Source organism: Tribolium castaneum, unplaced genomic scaffold (assembly GCF_031307605.1).
Source record: "Tribolium castaneum strain GA2 unplaced genomic scaffold, icTriCast1.1 ptg000060l, whole genome shotgun sequence".
Classification (NCBI taxonomy): Eukaryota; Metazoa; Arthropoda; class Insecta; order Coleoptera; family Tenebrionidae; genus Tribolium; species Tribolium castaneum.
The window spans coordinates 94991-108775 of NW_026986657.1; the positions used below are offsets into that span (position 1 = coordinate 94991).

The window sequence follows — 13785 nt, forward strand, 5'->3', positions numbered from 1 at the left end:
TAAAAAGTTACCAGAATTGACCCACATGGATGGGATTCCAAACCCCGATTAACCAAGTGTATGTAATAAAAAGGTAGTTATAGTAAAAAGTAATCAAAAAATTGTTTTGCTAAATTATTGTTTTCTATGTGAGGCCATAAATTAATCATTCCACTCTTGTATATAGTTTTATAAATCGAATTTATAACAAACATTTAGGGTAGATATCTACTATAAAAGATTTGTTTATTATAATAAATTGTTAGTTAATTTCTTTGAGGAAAGTACTATTGATCTATTTATTTTTTATAATTATTAATAATAACTATTAGTGTACCTATTAATAGCGCAAAGTTGTACCTTTGTCGATTGAAGCATTTTCTCAAAATCGACAATATAAATTTGCGCTCGCAACACACATACACAAAACTTTTTCTGAATCTCCAAGTATTAACAATATACCATAATATTCAGAACAAAACCATGTAACAATTTATTAAAATTGGCAATTATTTATTTTCTGTTTACTCGTTGTTACTAGTAACTATAGCTAGTTACAAAAATCACTGGACATTTGATTTCAAAAAAAAAAAAATAATAATAATAATAAAAAATAAACAAAATGGGAGAACAAGCGTTTTTTTCAGTTATGTCGCTTTAAAGCGACAAAGTGACAGTTTTGGAGAAACGTCAACCTTACGTTGCTAATATAGACATTATAATATGTAATAATTATAAATGACAGCACAACAACTTATACTTATTTTAAGAAATCCGCGTCTTAATTATGCACCCAAATATAATACTAAATATTAAACTAAAAAGGATGTACAAACGAGAGAATGTTATAAATATTTTTTAAATTTCTAATTTAAGAGTTCGTCGCTGCTCCTTTCAGATTCCATCAAATGGATAACTTCGGGGGAAAACCCGGAGCGCCGTCTTCTTTTTTTTCTAAGGCAACACGGCATGGCATGGCTGCCCAGGGTGCGTTCAGGAATGAAGAACCAATGGTTCCGATTCCTCAGGTGAAATTGAATTCGTATCAGAATATGTAGTATTGTTTGTAATGTAATAACTAAAAAAAATGAAATTAAGACATATAGAAGAAACACTAAAGAGAGTTAAGAATTTGATTAATCCGAGATGTTACTTTCCTGCTATTTCTTGATTTCTTTTGCGTCGCACTTTTACCGATGTAATTTGTTTTTGCTGTTTCATTTTAAATTTAATTTAAAAAGAGCTTCGATTGATAAAAAAAAATCTAGATTTGAGTGGTCGGTCATTAGATTTATTTTTTACTTAATGAAACAAATTTTATTTACTTTTAAATGTTAATTGTGGTTCTGAAAAGAACCGATTTCATTTTTTTCTTCTTTTTAAACGATGAAAGAAAAAACTTCTCTATTTTGAACTTGTGTATTTGGTGACGGCTTTGGTACCTTCAGAGACTGCGTGCTTTGCCAATTCACCAGGCAACAAGAGACGAACCGCTGTTTGAATTTCCCGGCTCGTAATCGTCGAACGCTTGTTGTAATGCGCAAGACGAGAAGCTTCAGCGGCGATCCGTTCAAAGATATCATTAACGAAACTGTTCATGATGCTCATCGCCTTGCTCGAAATACCGGTATCGGGGTGTACTTGCTTCAATACCTTATAAATATAGATTGCATAGCTTTCCTTCCTCCTGCGCTTCTTTTTCTTGTCGCTCTTCGAAATATTCTTTTGAGCTTTTCCAGCCTTTTTCGCTGCTTTACCGCTTGTCTTTGGTGGCATATTTTTTAATATTTCTAATCTTAATAAAGAAAAAAAAAACACGACACAAACGAACTGTAATACGCACAACGAACACAAAATATACCTGTCAACTTGAAAGTTCAAGCTAAAATCATGGTGCACTAATTCAATTCAATTCAAAATACGTTTATTCAAAATAATTACATTTCAAAAGGGATTTTGATAAATATATACAAGATATTTACAACTTAATCTACGAGTCCGGACTGTTTTAGGCTTTTGGCCTCTTCAGTCAAGGAAATGGATGAATGTTGTGTGGGAGTGTGTGTGTCGTCGGGTGGTGAGTGAAAGAGTGAGAAGTTTGGGGCTCGTAGGAAGCTGTGGATGTGGATGTCGTCGTGGGTGTCTTGTCGGTGTCGTCAGTGGCGTCTCATTGTGAGGGGCGTCTCTTCAACGAGAAGTTGAAGATTGTCGGGCAGGTCGGGGTACAGCGCTGAGAGAAGCGCCGTGGGTGGATGGGGCAGTTTTCTTCTGGGGATCCGGGGGACTCGGTTGCGAAGAGTGTTGTCGCGTGTGAGAAACTTATGTGAAGTGTTGAGTGTGTTTTGGGCAATTGTGTTGTTGTTGTTGAGTGTGCGTTTGATGTAGTTTTGTTGGAGTTTGTGAAGACGGTCTGTGATGGGGGTGGTGTTTGTGTCCTGGTGGAGGGAATTGCTGGCGTGGAAGCGGTCGAGGCGGTGAATTCGGCGAAGGATTTGTCGTTCGCATGTGGCAATGCGATGTGTCTTGGTGTGTGGGAGAGATGCGTAGATGGGGGCTCGGTACTCGATGACGGGTCGGATGAATGTGTTGTAGGTGTGGAGAAGAGTGCGGGAATGGCACCCTTGGAAGTTTCCCATGAGATGGCGGAGGAGGTTGGATCGGTTGCGGACTTTCTTGAGCGTGTTCTGGAGGTCGGTGTCGAGTGAGCATGTGTGTGTGTAGGTGATTCCTAGGTACCTTGTGGATGGCACAAGGTCGATGGGTGTGTTGTCGAGTGTGATGGTGATGTCGCGTGGGTCGAATTTCTTGTTTCGTGTGAGGTTGGGGTGTTTGAAGAGGATGGCGGTGGATTTTGTGGGGTTGATCTTCACTCTCCACTTGCGAGTCCATGTGGAGATCTGGTTGAGGAGGGGCTGCAGGGTCCTGGAGGCTGAGGCGGCGGTGGTCCGGGATGTCCAGAGGGCGGTGTCGTCGGCGAAGAAGCGGGTTTTGGTCTGGTGAAGATCTGAAACAGGAAAATCAGAACTGTAAAAAATGTAAAGAATGGGCGACAGAACGGAGCCTTGAGGGACCCCGGAGAGAAGGGGGACGGGATAAGAAAAGGAATTTTGGACTTTGACTTTGCAGGAGCGGTTTGAGAGAAAAGAGTCGATTAATTTGATGAAGTTGAGGTTGATGTTGTGGGAAAGAAATTTTTGGATGAGACCATCGTGCCAAACACGGTCAAATGCACGTTCGACGTCCAAGAAGACGGCTAGTGTGCACTGGCCGAGATTGGCACTCCGGGTTGAGTCGGTGAAGAGTTCGAAAGTGGGGTCGGAAGTGGAGCGATGGGGGCGAAAACCGAATTGTTCAGGGGGCAGTAGGTTGTTTTCTTCGAGAGTGTGTCGGAGACGAGAGGCAAGAATTGTTTCGAAGATTTTTCCCAGAATGTTGAGGAGAGAGATGGGACGATAAGAAAGTGGGTTGTTGGGGTCTTTGTTGGGCTTGGGAATCATGATGGTGGTGGCTTCTTTCCATGGGGTTGGAAAGTGACCGGAATTGAAGCAAGAATTGTAAATTGTGGTGATGGATGTGATGGCTGTGTCAGGGAGATGTTTGAGAAGAATGGGTTTGATCTGGTCTGGTCCTGGGGCTTTCGAGTTCTTCAGCCGGATAATGAGGGCTTTGATCTCGTCGTCGGTGGTTGGAGCGGTCAAGTCCGGGTTGTCGGGTGGAAAGTCTGGGTCGGGGTCTGGGTCGAGGTCAGCGTCGTAGTCAAGTCGGGGGAGGTTTTGCCTGAAACGGAGAGTGTTGTTAGTGACTGTGTTAAAAAAGTGTTGGTTGAAATGTGGGTCATTGGGGACTTGGTGGATGTTTTGGAGGGTAGCAGCAAAACAATTTGCTTTGTCTTGTGGGGTGTTAAAAATGGTGTTGTTGACTGACAAATGGTGGATGGGGTGAGATTTTCGGCCTGTGAGTGAATTGAATTTGTCCCAAAACTTTTTACCGTCTCGGTAATCGAGGGAGCTACAACTGTTTGACCAGTGGGCAAGACGAAATTGGTTGATGTCACGTCTTATTTGTGCATTGAGACGGTTAAAGACAGTTTTGAGGACTGGAGATCTGGTTTGCACGAATTCGCGATAAATTCGGCGTTTGACTCGGATGAGGGCAAGGATTTGAGGGGGCAATGGTTTGCGATTTGTTGGAATGTGTTTGATGGGTACAAAAAGTGTTTGAGCTTGTTTGATGAGTTGTGTTAGTTGTGTTACTTGTGTGTCAATGGTGTTGGGGTCAAGTGTGTCGTCAATGTGTGGGAGGTTGTTTGTGATGTAATTTTGAAAGTCGGTCCAGTTTGTGTTGTTGAAATCGAAAATGGGGATGTGCGTGGGTCGCGGTTGGGGGCCTTGAAGTGTGAAGTTTGAGACAAGAGGGAGATGATCGGAGGTGACTGTGGTGCCAATGAAAGAGTCTGTGTTTGTGATGTGTGTGAGATTATCGGTCACAATGATGTGGTCTACGATCGATGTGCCAACGTGATTGATGAGTGTGGGAAATTGATTTCGAAGACGACAAAGAGGAAGAGTGTTGAGAGAGCGTGTGAGGTGTCTGCCGTTTGTGTTTGAAATTGTGTCACCAAAATCGGTGTGTCGAGCGTTGAAGTCTCCGAGAATGACTGCGTGTCTGAATGTGGAAGTGTAATCGAGGAGTTGGGTACTGACGGTTTCGAGAGGAGGATTGTAATAACAAATAAACAGAATGTTTAAATTGTTAATGTGAATGGTGGCTGCAACGGCTTGAAGGTGGTCAAGATGAGGGGGTAAGATGTGTTGAGATGAAGCGAGTGAAGTTGAGACAAGAAGTGTGACGCCGTGTTTGGCTCGGGTTGTGGGGCTGGGTTTGTTGTAGGAGTGGAAGCCTGTGATGTTTACGGGTCGTTTGGATTGTGTCTCTGTGATTGCTGCGATGTGAATTTGGTCGATGTGTAGAAAATGTCTCAAGGAGGCAAATTTACGAGAAATCCCTCCCGTATTGACTGTGGCGAAATTCAGAGAAGCCATTTTTGAAACGGGGGCCAGAAGGATTCACCGAAATGGTGGATTTATCCAAAAGTGAAGTGAATTTTGTTTGATGAGTGTGAGATTTTTAGATCGCGTCGGAGACAAGCGCGAGCGGAATGTTCGAGAACAGATTGGATTTTCTGTTTCTCGAACGGAAAAAGGTCAAAAAGGGTTTTTGTGATGAAGCGTAGGAATTGACGGGCAGAAACGAAGGGTTCGCGCTCGTCGGAGTCGTCGTCAGAATTTTCGGGATCGAATTCCTTGTCAACGATTTTGATGGGAACGACGGGGGTTTCTGGGGTCATTTGGGAGGGTTTGATAAATTGGGGGCAATCTCGGGACCAAGCGGGGTGATTCCCCTGGCATTTGGGGCATTTGGGGTTTGAAACTGCGGAAGGGCACGGTTTTGACCGATGATTGTCGGGGCAAGTGGGGCAGATGGGCTTGTTGGGGCATTGGGAAAAAGAATGGCCAAATGTGAAGCACTTGGCGCACTGGAGAGGGGCTGGTTTTGGGGGGTGCGACGGCTCGCAGGGGTGAACGTGGCCGAAAAGTGAAAGGCCATTTGACAGGAGTGTGTCGATCGCCGTTTTGTCCGGTGTCACGATACGCATGAGAGGAGTTGGTTTGTTGGTTTTGGCGGAAATGATGCGCCAAACTTTTTGAATGTGGAAATTATTCAGGGCTGAAATGACGTCTTGGGGTTCGATGTCAGAGCTGACGTCTCTGACAACGATGGAAAAAGTGATGGGTTTGGGTTCGATTTGGGGTAGGAGGCGTGTGGGGTTTAAGAGTTTGAACTGGATTTTCGAGCCAGGGAAGCCAGCTTGAAGCGTTGAAATTTGGTTAGGGGTAAGTTGCCTGGAAAGAACAAGAAGAGCGGATTTGTTGTAATTGACTTTTAGAGAGTCAATTTGGTGGAGGCCGAGTGAAATGAGGTGAGAGTAAAAGCTTTTTTGAGTGGCGAGTGGGGCAGGGATGTTTTGGATTGAGTAGCGAAATGAGAGTTTTTTTGAAGTGGTAGTTGAAGACGATTTTTCCGAAGTGGTAGACGAAAAGGATGCTGATGTTTCGGAGTTTGATGGTGAGGGTGTGCGTGAACGTTGTTGGGTGTGTTTTGTGGATTTTAATGTAGTGGCGTGAGTTTGTGGGGGTGGCAAAATTTTTTTGTCCATAAGGGACGGAATGGGTTTGTTTTGGGGAAGCGTTTTTGGAGAGTTTGCAGAAGACGGAAGTGAAGTGGGTAGGTTGAGGGGTTTTTTTGGTGAGTGTTTCACCGGGCCCTTGGAGCGGAGCCGACGCTCGTTCTCCATTGTGGAAACTTTTGCAATTTATCACTTTGGATTTCACTGTCACTTCACTTAGCAAACAATCGAGTGGCTGAGCGATCAGAGTCAGCGCAGAGACTCGATGTGTTCACCTCGAGAACGCGAAAGGAACTCTGGTGCACTATTCAATTCAATTCAATTCAAATACGTTTATTCAAAATAAATTACATTTCAAAAGGGATTTTGATAAAATATATACAAGATATTTACAACTTAATCTACGAGTCCGGACTGTTTTAGGCTTTTGGCCTCTTCAGTCAAGGAAATGGATGAATGTTGTGTGGGAGTGTGTGTGTCGTCGGGTGGTGAGTGAAAGAGTGAGAAGTTTGGGGCTCGTAGGAAGCTGTGGATGTGGATGTCGTCGTGGGTGTCTTGTCGGTGTCGTCAGTGGCGTCTCATTGTGAGGGGCGTCTCTTCAACGAGAAGTTGAAGATTGTCGGGCAGGTCGGGGTACAGCGCTGAGAGAAGCGCCGTGGGTGGATGGGGCAGTTTTCTTCTGGGGATCCGGGGGACTCGGTTGCGAAGAGTGTTGTCGCGTGTGAGAAACTTATGTGAAGTGTTGAGTGTGTTTTGGGCAATTGTGTTGTTGTTGTTGAGTGTGCGTTTGATGTAGTTTTGTTGGAGTTTGTGAAGACGGTCTGTGATGGGGGTGGTGTTTGTGTCCTGGTGGAGGGAATTGCTGGCGTGGAAGCGGTCGAGGCGGTGAATTCGGCGAAGGATTTGTCGTTCGCATGTGGCAATGCGATGTGTCTTGGTGTGTGGGAGAGATGCGTAGATGGGGGCTCGGTACTCGATGACGGGTCGGATGAATGTGTTGTAGGTGTGGAGAAGAGTGCGGGAATGGCACCCTTGGAAGTTTCCCATGAGATGGCGGAGGAGGTTGGATCGGTTGCGGACTTTCTTGAGCGTGTTCTGGAGGTCGGTGTCGAGTGAGCATGTGTGTGTGTAGGTGATTCCTAGGTACCTTGTGGATGGCACAAGGTCGATGGGTGTGTTGTCGAGTGTGATGGTGATGTCGCGTGGGTCGAATTTCTTGTTTCGTGTGAGGTTGGGGTGTTTGAAGAGGATGGCGGTGGATTTTGTGGGGTTGATCTTCACTCTCCACTTGCGAGTCCATGTGGAGATCTGGTTGAGGAGGGGCTGCAGGGTCCTGGAGGCTGAGGCGGCGGTGGTCCGGGATGTCCAGAGGGCGGTGTCGTCGGCGAAGAAGCGGGTTTTGGTCTGGTGAAGATCTGAAACAGGAAAATCAGAACTGTAAAAAATGTAAAGAATGGGCGACAGAACGGAGCCTTGAGGGACCCCGGAGAGAAGGGGGACGGGATAAGAAAAGGAATTTTGGACTTTGACTTTGCAGGAGCGGTTTGAGAGAAAAGAGTCGATTAATTTGATGAAGTTGAGGTTGATGTTGTGGGAAAGAAATTTTTGGATGAGACCATCGTGCCAAACACGGTCAAATGCACGTTCGACGTCCAAGAAGACGGCTAGTGTGCACTGGCCGAGATTGGCACTCCGGGTTGAGTCGGTGAAGAGTTCGAAAGTGGGGTCGGAAGTGGAGCGATGGGGGCGAAAACCGAATTGTTCAGGGGGCAGTAGGTTGTTTTCTTCGAGAGTGTGTCGGAGACGAGAGGCAAGAATTGTTTCGAAGATTTTTCCCAGAATGTTGAGGAGAGAGATGGGACGATAAGAAAGTGGGTTGTTGGGGTCTTTGTTGGGCTTGGGAATCATGATGGTGGTGGCTTCTTTCCATGGGGTTGGAAAGTGACCGGAATTGAAGCAAGAATTGTAAATTGTGGTGATGGATGTGATGGCTGTGTCAGGGAGATGTTTGAGAAGAATGGGTTTGATCTGGTCTGGTCCTGGGGCTTTCGAGTTCTTCAGCCGGATAATGAGGGCTTTGATCTCGTCGTTGGTGGTTGGAGCGGTCAAGTCCGGGTTGTCGGGTGGAAAGTCTGGGTCGGGGTCTGGGTCGAGGTCAGCGTCGTAGTCAAGTCGGGGGAGGTTTTGCCTGAAACGGAGAGTGTTGTTAGTGACTGTGTTAAAAAAGTGTTGGTTGAAATGTGGGTCATTGGGGACTTGGTGGATGTTTTGGAGGGTAGCAGCAAAACAATTTGCTTTGTCTTGTGGGGTGTTAAAAATGGTGTTGTTGACTGACAAATGGTGGATGGGGTGAGATTTTCGGCCTGTGAGTGAATTGAATTTGTCCCAAAACTTTTTACCGTCTCGGTAATCGAGGGAGCTACAACTGTTTGACCAGTGGGCAAGACGAAATTGGTTGATGTCACGTCTTATTTGTGCATTGAGACGGTTAAAGACAGTTTTGAGGACTGGAGATCTGGTTTGCACGAATTCGCGATAAATTCGGCGTTTGACTCGGATGAGGGCAAGGATTTGAGGGGGCAATGGTTTGCGATTTGTTGGAATGTGTTTGATGGGTACAAAAAGTGTTTGAGCTTGTTTGATGAGTTGTGTTAGTTGTGTTACTTGTGTGTCAATGGTGTTGGGGTCAAGTGTGTCGTCAATGTGTGGGAGGTTGTTTGTGATGTAATTTTGAAAGTCGGTCCAGTTTGTGTTGTTGAAATCGAAAATGGGGATGTGCGTGGGTCGCGGTTGGGGGCCTTGAAGTGTGAAGTTTGAGACAAGAGGGAGATGATCGGAGGTGACTGTGGTGCCAATGAAAGAGTCTGTGTTTGTGATGTGTGTGAGATTATCGGTCACAATGATGTGGTCTACGATCGATGTGCCAACGTGATTGATGAGTGTGGGAAATTGATTTCGAAGACGACAAAGAGGAAGAGTGTTGAGAGAGCGTGTGAGGTGTCTGCCGTTTGTGTTTGAAATTGTGTCACCAAAATCGGTGTGTCGAGCGTTGAAGTCTCCGAGAATGACTGCGTGTCTGAATGTGGAAGTGTAATCGAGGAGTTGGGTACTGACGGTTTCGAGAGGAGGATTGTAATAACAAATAAACAGAATGTTTAAATTGTTAATGTGAATGGTGGCTGCAACGGCTTGAAGGTGGTCAAGATGGGGGGGTAAGATGTGTTGAGATGAAGCGAGTGAAGTTGAGACAAGAAGTGTGACGCCGTGTTTGGCTCGGGTTGTGGGGCTGGGTTTGTTGTAGGAGTGGAAGCCTGTGATGTTTACGGGTCGTTTGGATTGTGTCTCTGTGATTGCTGCGATGTGAATTTGGTCGATGTGTAGAAAATGTCTCAAGGAGGCAAATTTACGAGAAATCCCTCCCGTATTGACTGTGGCGAAATTCAGAGAAGCCATTTTTGAAACGGGGGCCAGAAGGATTCACCGAAATGGTGGATTTATCCAAAAGTGAAGTGAATTTTGTTTGATGAGTGTGAGATTTTTAGATCGCGTCGGAGACAAGCGCGAGCGGAATGTTCGAGAACAGATTGGATTTTCTGTTTCTCGAACGGAAAAAGGTCAAAAAGGGTTTTTGTGATGAAGCGTAGGAATTGACGGGCAGAAACGAAGGGTTCGCGCTCGTCGGAGTCGTCGTCAGAATTTTCGGGATCGAATTCCTTGTCAACGATTTTGATGGGAACGACGGGGGTTTCTGGGGTCATTTGGGAGGGTTTGATAAATTGGGGGCAATCTCGGGACCAGGCGGGGTGATTCCCCTGGCATTTGGGGCATTTGGGGTTTGAAACTGCGGAAGGGCACGGTTTTGACCGATGATTGTCGGGGCAAGTGGGGCAGATGGGCTTGTTGGGGCATTGGGAAAAAGAATGGCCAAATGTGAAGCACTTGGCGCACTGGAGAGGGGCTGGTTTTGGGGGGTGCGACGGCTCGCAGGGGTGAACGTGGCCGAAAAGTGAAAGGCCATTTGACAGGAGTGTGTCGATCGCCGTTTTGTCCGGTGTCACGATACGCATGAGAGGAGTTGGTTTGTTGGTTTTGGCGGAAATGATGCGCCAAACTTTTTGAATGTGGAAATTATTCAGGGCTGAAATGACGTCTTGGGGTTCGATGTCAGAGCTGACGTCTCTGACAACGATGGAAAAAGTGATAGGTTTGGGTTCGATTTGGGGTAGGAGGCGTGTGGGGTTTAAGAGTTTGAACTGGATTTTCGAGCCAGGGAAGCCAGCTTGAAGCGTTGAAATTTGGTTAGGGGTAAGTTGCCTGGAAAGAACAAGAAGAGCGGATTTGTTGTAATTGACTTTTAGAGAGTCAATTTGGTGGAGGCCGAGTGAGATGAGGTGAGAGTAAAAGCTTTTTTGAGTGGCGAGTGGGGCAGGGATGTTTTGGATTGAGTAGCGAAATGAGAGTTTTTTTGAAGTGGTAGTTGAAGACGATTTTTCCGAAGTGGTAGACGAAAAGGATGCTGATGTTTCGGAGTTTGATGGTGAGGGTGTGCGTGACCGTTGTTGGGTGTGTTTTGTGGATTTTAATGTAGTGGCGTGAGTTTGTGGGGGTGGCAAAATTTTTTTGTCCATAAGGGACGGAATGGGTTTGTTTTGGGGAAGCGTTTTTGGAGAGTTTGCAGAAGACGGAAGTGAAGTGGGTAGGTTGAGGGGTTTTTTTGGTGAGTGTTTCACCGGGCCCTTGGAGCGGAGCCGACGCTCGTTCTCCATTGTGGAAACTTTTGCAATTTATCACTTTGGATTTCACTGTCACTTCACTTAGCAAACAATCGAGTGGCTGAGCGATCAGAGTCAGCGCAGAGACTCGATGTGTTCACCTCGAGAACGCGAAAGGAACTGATGGTGGTGCACTACTTGTTAAAAATGTTTTATATACGAATTTACTCCGAATCAAGACCCCACCTTTTAGTATAATCATCCAGTCAGAAATACGACTTCTCTATAAGTAACCGTATAAATACGAAGCCAGAAACGCAACTTTAGTCATTCGCAGTCGCAGTAGTAGCATACAAGTTATACGCGCAGCATATTCTTATAGTTTATTTTGACTTTTCCATAAACTACGAAAACCACCATCATATCAACATGTCTGGACGTGGAAAAGGAGGAAAGGTAAAAGGAAAAGCCAAGTCTCGTTCGAGCAGGGCCGGTCTTCAGTTTCCTGTTGGAAGAATACATCGTTTACTTCGTAAAGGTAATTACGCCGAACGAGTCGGTGCCGGTGCTCCAGTTTATTTGGCGGCTGTGATGGAATATCTTGCCGCTGAAGTTCTTGAATTGGCTGGAAATGCTGCTCGTGACAACAAAAAAACTCGTATTATTCCACGTCATCTTCAATTGGCCATCAGAAATGACGAAGAATTAAACAAGCTCCTTTCCGGTGTGACAATCGCTCAAGGTGGTGTTTTACCCAACATCCAGGCGGTCCTTTTGCCGAAAAAAAAAAAAAAAAAAAAAAAAACCGAAAAGAAACCATAAACAGCTAACTGTTGTCTCTCTAGTTGCTGTGAGAAGCAGCAAGCTACAAAAAAATAATAATATCGGCCCTTCTCAGGGCCATCATTTTTTTAACAAATAAAAAAAAGAATCACAAACTTTTTTTAAAGAGTAAATAAACATACCTACTTAAAGTTACATAAAACTTGGCAAAAATTTATTGCACGATTTAAAAAAAAAAGAGCACTCAAGATGTTTTATTTTCTTAATAGTTTAAAAGCAGGTAAATTTTTATTGCCTCTCCTAGACGGCGAGCTACACGCCGCGCCGGTGGGGGGCTAGCTAATCCATGTATATCGGTTAGGCTTTGATGTTTTCTTTCTTTAGTGGTAATTATTATTTATCTCTGAAAAGTCAAAATTCATCCCTTTAAGGAAAAGCATACGATTGATTAAACAACAAAGTCATAAAAACCACACAACTTTATTTGTTACATTTCCTAGAAATATAAAAACAGTTTGGAAATCAAACATTTATTATACTGGTGGTTTAACTGAGAGCCTTGTGATACGTACTTTTTTCATTTGTTTAGAAATATTTTTGTGGTTCTGAAAAGAACCGTTTTTTTTCGTCGAAAATTAAAATGCGATGAATAGTAGAGAGTAGATTGATGTAACTAACGATGAGGAAGAAACATAAAAACCAAACAATGCTGGTATACCGGTATTGTCGTCGCCTCGTAGTCTCATAGATAAAACATAGGTTATAAAAAAAACTTAACCGCCAAAACCGTAAAGTGTACGCCCTTGACGCTTCAAAGCGTAAACGACATCCATGGCGGTGACGGTTTTACGTTTTGCGTGTTCGGTGTAGGTGACGGCATCACGAATGACGTTTTCGAGGAATACCTTCAGGACACCTCTGGTTTCTTCGTAAATGAGACCGGAGATACGTTTCACTCCTCCACGACGTGCCAATCTTCTGATCGCGGGCTTCGTGATGCCCTGGATGTTATCACGTAAAACTTTACGATGACGTTTTGCTCCACCTTTTCCCAATCCCTTTCCACCTTTGCCACGACCGGTCATTTTGAATGATTATTGATTCAAATTAAGCTTTGTTTCACAAAAGAAAACGACACAGATTTGACTGCTTCGTCGAAAACAACTACCTGCTCGCCAGATTAGTCAACTCATTTTATAGTTTAGTTTCGCTCCGCCTCTTAAGTTACTTTTTTGACCAATCAGATAACGCATAGTGTCACCCTAGTTAATAAAATACGGCGAAAAATTTTGTTGCAGGGTCATATGAACCGTCGCCGTTGTTAGTGACGTACGTAGGTGTTTATGTGTGTGTATGTGTAGTTGAGGGATAAAGAAGTAGTCAAAAAAATGGCCCGTACCAAACAAACTGCTCGTAAATCGACCGGTGGAAAAGCTCCACGAAAACAGCTTGCCACTAAGGCAGCAAGAAAAAGCGCACCCGCCACTGGAGGAGTGAAAAAACCTCATCGCTACAGGCCCGGTACAGTGGCACTGCGTGAAATTCGTCGTTATCAGAAAAGCACCGAACTGTTGATTCGTAAATTGCCCTTCCAACGCTTGGTCAGGGAAATAGCCCAGGATTTCAAGACCGATCTTCGTTTCCAAAGTTCTGCCGTTATGGCACTCCAAGAAGCGAGTGAAGCGTATCTTGTCGGACTTTTTGAAGATACAAATTTATGTGCCATCCATGCAAAACGCGTCACCATCATGCCTAAAGACATCCAACTGGCAAGACGTATTCGAGGAGAACGAGCTTAAAATGAAAAAATAAACAAAAAAAAAAACGGTTCTTTTCAGAACCACAAAATTGTTTACAAATGAAAATGTTTCGCAATATTGACAGTAATTAAAGTAATAGTACGCGGATCATAATGAATTTTAAACTCTGTCAAACAATAAAAACAATGATGCTTTTATTTATGATTGTTCGCTCTGGTTAAGGGTAGGTAAACAAATCGTTTTAATTGATCGGTACTTCAAGAACGGCGGCGGCATCAAAAGAATTTAATTTATTTAAGTAGGTACCATAAAAATGAGTAAAGTTAAATATCGAATAAAGTCATAAAAGTGGTTAGGTAGGTGA

The 13785-nt window shown here is 44.3% G+C and overlaps 2 protein-coding genes across 2 annotated transcripts; both read right to left on the bottom strand.

The window, feature by feature from the left end:
- Positions 1–1323: 1323 nt before the first annotated feature.
- LOC135267604 (histone H2B) lies at positions 1324–1863 on the bottom strand. Its single transcript, XM_064359649.1, has one exon. It carries the CDS (start codon positions 1753–1755, stop codon positions 1384–1386), a length of 372 nt encoding a protein of 123 aa, XP_064215719.1. The 5' UTR covers positions 1756–1863; the 3' UTR covers positions 1324–1383.
- Positions 1864–12264: 10401 nt separating this feature from the next.
- LOC135267605 (histone H4) lies at positions 12265–12825 on the bottom strand. Its single transcript, XM_064359650.1, has one exon. The coding sequence runs from the start codon at positions 12744–12746 to the stop codon at positions 12435–12437; it is 312 nt and encodes a 103-aa protein (XP_064215720.1). The 5' UTR covers positions 12747–12825; the 3' UTR covers positions 12265–12434.
- Between the last annotated feature and the right edge of the window lie 960 nt (positions 12826–13785).